This window comes from Marmota flaviventris, chromosome 4, assembly GCF_047511675.1.
Source record: "Marmota flaviventris isolate mMarFla1 chromosome 4, mMarFla1.hap1, whole genome shotgun sequence".
Taxonomy (NCBI): Eukaryota; Metazoa; Chordata; class Mammalia; order Rodentia; family Sciuridae; genus Marmota; species Marmota flaviventris.
In genome coordinates, this window is record NC_092501.1 from 27788437 (window position 1) to 27795864 (window position 7428).

Below are 7428 nucleotides of genomic sequence, written 5' to 3' on the forward strand. Positions count from 1 at the left end.
GAAACTCTTCCCTTTCCTGTGACCTTTACCCTTATTCATTTTACACCTTACATTGCTTCCCAGTCACTTTTTCTCATTCAATCCCCTCCTCATCTCTGTTCTCCCATCCCACTAAGTACTCTATACTCTAGGAAACTTATGAAATTGTTAAATGCAGTTAAAACAACCAGAGTATATCCTCAACCCTAAAAAGTTACGTTTCAAGCTCTCTTCAAAAAAGGTTGTATCTGCCAGGTGCTGTGGCACAGGCCTGTAATCCCAGAGGCTCAGGAGGTTGAAGCAGGAGGATCACAAATTAAAAGTCTCAGCAAATCAGCGTGACCCTAAGCAACTTTCGAGACCTTGTCTCAGAATAAAAAAGCCCCCCGCCCCCACCCCCAAACACAAAGTGTGTATCAAAAGAGAAGCAGGTGCCAGCCTGCACTTAAAAGAAACTGGGATCCTTGAATTGGTATTAATCCAGAACACTGAGAAGGTGAGTATTTAGGGTCAGGGATCAAGACTTGAAGGTTTTCCAAAGCCTGAATAAGACTACCTGCACAAGCAATATTTTGGTCACTAACACCTGCCAGGGTGCGGAGCGTCTGGGGAGGAAGTAACCTGTCTCCAGTGACTGGGTCAGTAAGCCACTCAGCGTGGACTACCCCCAGTACAAGCCAAGTGAGCGCTCCAGAGTGCGATGTTAGGGATGAGTGCATCCTCAGTCCCAGACGTCCAGACTCTCGGCAGCAGATCGATTCATGACAGGCAATCTTGGCTTCAATTCTGGCTTTCCTGCTTATACTTTGCTAAGAGTCATTTATTCAAGAAGTGACTCAGAAGGACAGGGCTGCCGAGGCGGGGCACGCCCGGTGCGCACGCGCAGACACCCAGAACCGGAAGCAGCGCTGGGCCGGCATGGCGGCGGCGGCTGAGGCTGTCACAGCGCCGAGACGCGAGGAGCCCACTCGAGGTACCCGGCGAGATGGAAACAGTACCTGGCCTAGATGGAAATGAAATGTCCGGCGGAGGTCCTGGGGTGAAGTGTCCTGCCGGGAGCCCCAAGATGGCGGGGCTGATGTGTAGTCGCAGGGGTGGGCAGGGCGGAGGGGTGCACAGGTCCTGTCAGAGCCACTGAGTTGTTTTGGTCGGAGGGTCGGGAATGGGCGAGGGGTCGGTGCAGAGGAGCAGAGTTGGCATGTCATTGGTGCAAGGACGAAGCGAGGGGAAAATGTGGCAGGTGGAGAGTGAGGCCGACTTGATTGAAGACAGGTGCGGAGGGATGTGGGAAGATGCTGCTTGTCTGGATTAGGACGCGGTGTGAGGCAAGCTACTTAATCATTCTCCTTTGGCCCAGACGATGCCGCCGTGGAGACAGCTGAGGAAGCAAAGGAGCCCGCCGAGGCTGACATCACCGAGCTTTGCCGGGACATGTTCTCCAAAATGGCCACTTACCTGACTGGAGAACTGACGGGTGAGGCGCGGACTAGGTTGACCGAGGTGGTGTTCTGAGCCACCCACTGGGGCTGGGTTTCGCTTTGTAGAGACCTGGGAAGTGTTTTAGCAGCCACAGTCGGTGGCTGCCTTTCTTACCTACAGTGCACTAAGACCTGCCAGTTGGAAGTCTGGGAAGGTCATGAATGGGAGGGAGGGAACTTCATTCCTTCCCTGGAGAATCTTACGAACCACTTTCAAAAACACATGCAATACCTGTTAATACAACTCTGATGGATCCTGTAGTGTTACAGTGACGGGATGGGGGTGAGGTTAACATCCAGCGATATTAACCAAGAAGTATTTCCCTGGGAGAGGTGTACTTTGAACAGGATGCTGAAGGGAATGAGTGGTGGAAAGTGGGGAAATGATACAATTATTGTATGAAGTGGAATAAGCAAGCAGAAGATGTGTTTAGCAGAAATAAAATTGGGGAATGGGGAGTGACCTGTAGGTTTAAGGACCTGTTAGGTTGGTCTGAGAATTGGGTGATTCATACTTTGAGACATAGTTAATTTTTGGTCCTGTGTGTGTTTCTAGGAGGACACATGACATTCGTGTGGAGGAGAGTAAGAAAATTAAGTAATGATGGTCTGAGGCAAAGTGATGGTAAAAGGAATGGAAAAGAGTGCAGGTGCAAGAATATCATAGAAGTAGACTTTATAGGACTTGTTGAAGTAGGTATTTAGCAGCCTAGGATGTTTCTGAGTTTTGTAAGCCTAAGTAGTGTCATCAACCAAAATAGAGAAGCTAGAAAGAGGAAACATGTTTAGTGTGAAAACTGTTTTCAGTTTGGGCTTGACTTGTAGATATTACAGAACATTCAGGTGACTTCTCTCAAGGCACTCAGGTGACTTGCACATGTGAGGCCAGAGCTTAGAAACTGATCAGAGCAGAAGCAACAGATTAGAGAGTCACCTGCATAGTGATGTGAGTAGAGGCTGTGAGATCACCAAGAAAGAGCTTAGAGATACCCTTCTTAAGGGCTTAGACTAAAATCTCAGGGAATGTCTGTATGAGGCAGTTAGTTTGTTTTTAATAACAGTACTTAAAGTACCAAAGCTTCCAAATGATTTATTTATTACAAAACTAATTTTAAGGATATTATTGTTTCCCCATTATTGTCATTACTTGCACAAATGCTTTTTTGAGTTTGAGAGGAAGCTAGTTTAGCTCTGGGAATGTGCTACCCATGTAAACATCATTTATGTGTAATAGCTGAGAAAAAGTTGAGAACTGATACTTAAAGAGGTTGAATGAGGGGCTCGGGTTTGTAGCTCACTGGTAGTGGGCTTGCCTAGTATGTGTGAAGCACTGGGTTCGATTCTTAGCACTGCGTATAAATAAATACAGTAAAGATATATCGACACTAAAAAATGTTTAAAAAATTTTTTAAAAAGAGGTTGAATGAGAAAGGATTTGGCACAAAAATCTAAGAAGACAAGTCAGAAGGAGATTTTTAAAAATCAGCATAGTACAATACCAAGGCAACAGTTGCCTTGTTGATACTATTCCAAAGTGTGTGAGAGTAGTAGCATCAGATAAAATGGAAAGGTTTAGGAGTATCAGAACTAAGAAATGCCATGAATTTGGTGGTTAAGACACCAGTGACCTTAGTGCTTGTAATTTCTTTGGATGGTGGGGGCAGAGACCAGATTACATGGGTTTACATAAGTGAATGGTGAGGAAGAAGTAGTGAGTGTTGGCTACTATTTAAAATGTTTTAACAATACAGCCTCATTACTTTACTGAGCAAATAATGTAGATGTGAGGGGAAAGAAAGTGTGCTTTTGAACTGGAGGAAACCTAAATATATTTCTATATAGAGAGAAAGGTGCCAGGATGGAGAAAGAGTTTGGAAATGCAAGTTAGAGAAGATGATTGAAGAGAGGCCTGAAGAAGAAGAAGGGTTTGGGTTCAAAAGCACAAGAGGAGATGTCTTAGAATAGGATCTTTTGCTTCTTGAGAAGGTACAGAGAAATTTAAGAGTAAAGCAGAGGGATTGAAGCACTTTGTTAGTGAATTTGGCTTTTGGGAAAATTGGAGCAGAGGAATAGTTATTTTGGGAGGGGAACAGGAAGAGAATTGAGAATATGGGAAACAAATGATTTAGAAAAGTCACTGCATAAAATGAAAGAATTATACATAGTAATGAACAAGTTACTAAGAGGTATGTTTTTATGCTATACCAGTACTATATCACCTCCCGCTTCTTAGTACATGAATTTATCATTTCCCTTTCTAACCTGAACCTGAACCTTCTGGGTCTTTGTGTATGTGCATGTGCACGTGTGTGCACGCTCATACTCTACCACTAAGCTATAGCCCCAACTTTCACCTTTTAGATCTTGTTTGATTTAAACAGTTTGCCGATTACTGCCTGAGTTTCTACTTAGATATTCAGAGTATATAGGCTGAGTATAAGTGTCATAGTTCAAAAGTGAGCTGCTCAAAATTTGTGAGTGATGACTATGGTTGCACTCTGTAGCTTTACAACAGAAGACTGCTTTTTTTTTTTTTTTTTAAGGATATTGGGGTCTAGTTCAAGCTCAGTGGTCTTTCACATTGTATTCTTTGAGCCTTGTAATAAAATTTGCTTTGGGTAATAATTCTTTCCTAAAAAAGAAAAAGAAGGGAAAAATGGGCTACTCCTTTGACATTACCTAGGTTCTGCCTTGAACTAACATTTGGCCTAAAATTCCACATTTCAATGATATAAGACAGATTTTAAAGGCATCACATTTTCTATTTATTTTAAAGCCACCAGTGAAGACTATAAACTCCTGGAAAATATGAATAAACTAACCAGCTTGAAGTATCTTGAAATGAAAGATATTGCTATAAACATTAGTAGAAACTTAAAGGACTTAAACCAGAAGTGTAAGTAATAATTTTTATAATTAAACATGTTTGTATTTAATGTTCTTTTATGTTTGGGACCTAGAAGAAGGAGAGAGTAAACATGGCATCACTATCTTTTGGAAGCTTGTTTTCTAAAAATGAATTACTGAGTCAAGGTGAATTTCTTTCATTCTGAAGATCACCATGCTTTGGTAGAATGGTTATATGTGCTTCCAAATTTTGATTTTGTAAGTTTATTCCTGGAAGGGGAAGGGGCAACAAAGGGGTAATCAGATATTAGTGAATTGATTTAACATTGAAATCCATAAAGGATTGTTCTATAAATAGAAAACAGAAAAATCTATAAATGGAAAATGCTAATTTAGAGTGGTCAAATATATTTTTTCATTGACTTATATTTGTGTTTTTGTCAGTAGGACATCCTTGCTTAGTGTGGGAGTGCCCAAGAAACTGAATCAGTAACAGATTGCTTGAGAACAATAAATTAAAAAGAAAGGAAAATTAGTAGATGAGAGCGACTTATTTTGGCTAGGTCATGATTGTGCTTGATTAGTTAGGCACAATCCTCTAAAGCATCTACCTAGCTAATGACGAGAACCATGTCTCTCCACCTAGTCTATCTGAGGCATATCTAGAGAGACACTAACATTCTTACTTTCCCCCTCTTTTTCTAAACTTCTTGTTGAAGATGTATAAATATGTGATTTGTTTTAAAGATGCTGGACTACAGCCTTATCTGGATCAGATCAATGTAATTGAGGAGCAAGTAGCAGCTCTTGAGCAGGCAGCCTACAAGTTGGATGCATATTCAAAAAAACTGGGTAACCATTTTTATTTCTGTTTTGATTTAATAAGGAGTATCTCTTAACAGTATGCCCTTAACTAATATAATATTTAACATTTATAGAGTACTTATTTATAATCCTCCTTTAAAGCCTTATCATTATTATTAATAAAAAGAACATCTCCTATTCTTAATGATTTTAATACTCTACTAGGCACTGTTCTTAGTGCTTTACATGTATGTATTATGATTTTTATCTTTTATATGTGAGGTAAGTACATAATTTTTTATTTTTTCCTATTCCACAGGGGAGAAAAACATGGTTTAAGAGGTTAAGAAACCTGTTTAAGGACACAAAATTAGTAAAGCATATGAATGAGCCATATTCCAAATCCAGTCTGTTTGACTACAATGGTCAATCTTTTAGTTGTGGACTAGCATTCTGAGTCATCTTTAATAATGTAGATACGTATGTCTGTAAAAAATGGAATAGTCAACCAAAGGTTTACTTGAAAGACTAATTCCCTTAAGGATAGAATTCGTATTTTTAGTATTGCTCACTGGCTCTGTCTGTTATATCCCTGGTGAAAAACAGTGAATTTGTTTTTAGCCTAGGTAACAGTTACAGATTATTGTATTTTCATCATTGATAATTGTTGACTACTTCAAGAAAGTAGTTTGTGCAGGCTGAGATTTGACATAGGTAGTGATCAACAATCAGTTTCATTGCCTACAATTACATTTGGAAACTTTTCACTGTGAACCTTACCATGTAGAAGGCATGAGATAGAATTAGGTGCTTCTGAGTTTTTTTTTAAAAAAAAGAAAATGTCACAGCAATAGGCTTATTTTATGACCTCTTAAATCTCCATATCTTTCCAAATTGCTTTCCTGGAGTGAAAAGTAAGGCTAAGAATATAAAAGGTGAAAAATATATTTATACTTCCTCAGGATTCCAGAGGGCACCTGGGATAGGATCTGGAAAGGCAGTTTCCAGTGCTTAATTAAGGTTTTCTGATAGATCAAGTTACAGTAATCTGCTTAATTCTAATGGTGCTGTCCAAGCAGCTGCTGTTGACAGAACTTAGTGAACTTGTTTTGGGCTCTCAATTCTGGGTGCATATGTTTGACTTGTTATTTCAAATTGTATAAATTGATAATCTGTATATTTGGACAGATGAAAGTAATGAATTAAAAAATATAATAGGCATATCTGAATTTACTTTGAAATGCTAAAAAAAAAAAAAAGAAAAGAAAAATGTATCTTTGAGAACCACTGTTAAAAGCTGTAATGCCCTCCTCTCCTTTACATAGAAGCCAAGTACAAGAAGCTGGAGAAGCGATGAAAAATGAATTCCTATGGGATAAAGTCTTTTTTAATGTGGAAGAATGTTTCATAACACTCGAATCCTGAGGCTGATGAATTGTCAAAGCTCTTGAAAAGGCAACTATGCTGGTCATCCCAGGAACATCCCAATGTTGGGTAAACTGGAGGACTGTGGCTGCTCCTGAACCTCCTTTGAGGCAGTGTCCCTCAGAAACTCACACAGCTCCTTACTGTTTACTTGAATGCTTCATTATCTATTCAGGACAGAGACTCTCAAAATTCAGGAAAAACCTGGGCTTGCCAGTGGAATCAAATGAGAGGACCTGTTTTCTCTGATAGTGGTTAAGTACCACAATATTTTCTTAAATGACTGGTTTTTGAGTTACTGTGTAAATGGTTTTTTTTTTTCTATTAATGATGCTAATGTATTGTTAACAAGATTCTAAATTAAAAAAAAGGAAAAAAAAAAACATGTTCTTTGCAGTTTATTACTTTCTGAATATTAGTAACTTAGTTTTCCATAACATTGCAATAACAAAATCTTAAAAACAGTCAAATCTTATAGACCAAACAGAACTAGTAAAAGGAGTTTCAATAGCTTAGTATATGGGATGGGCCTCACTTATCTCTTTTTCTTTTATGAATCAGATGACATCTTTTTTTTTTTTTTTTTTTTGGACACAGTACTTTTATTTATTTTTATGTGGTACTGAGACTCAAACCCAGTGCCTTATATGTGTGTGTTCCCTTTTGAAAATGTGATAAAGGCAAGATGTGTATGTGTTGGGGGAGGAGGGAGTGGTTATATTCATAAAATGAAGTCTTTTAAAATATTTCCCACTTGTGTTTGTGGGGCTAAGGAGGCTTCTGGGAACCTTATTGTCATCCTTTCACACCAAAGATACCAGGGGATAGGGGTTACTGAATGACCAATTCAGTTTGGAAGAAAGGCAACCTTATCCAGAGTAAGGTATTAGCAGCT

The 7428-nt window shown here is 39.3% G+C and overlaps 1 protein-coding gene across 1 annotated transcript; it reads left to right on the forward strand.

Annotated features, from left to right (window-relative positions):
• Positions 1–875: 875 nt before the first annotated feature.
• On the forward strand, positions 876–6918 carry Bloc1s2 (biogenesis of lysosomal organelles complex 1 subunit 2). The gene is made up of 5 exons (XM_027930382.2): positions 876–952; positions 1337–1453; positions 4234–4353; positions 5052–5156; positions 6434–6918. Exons 1-5 carry the CDS (start codon positions 898–900, stop codon positions 6463–6465), a joined length of 429 nt encoding a protein of 142 aa, XP_027786183.1. The 5' UTR covers positions 876–897; the 3' UTR covers positions 6466–6918.
• The last annotated feature ends 510 nt before the right edge of the window (positions 6919–7428 follow it).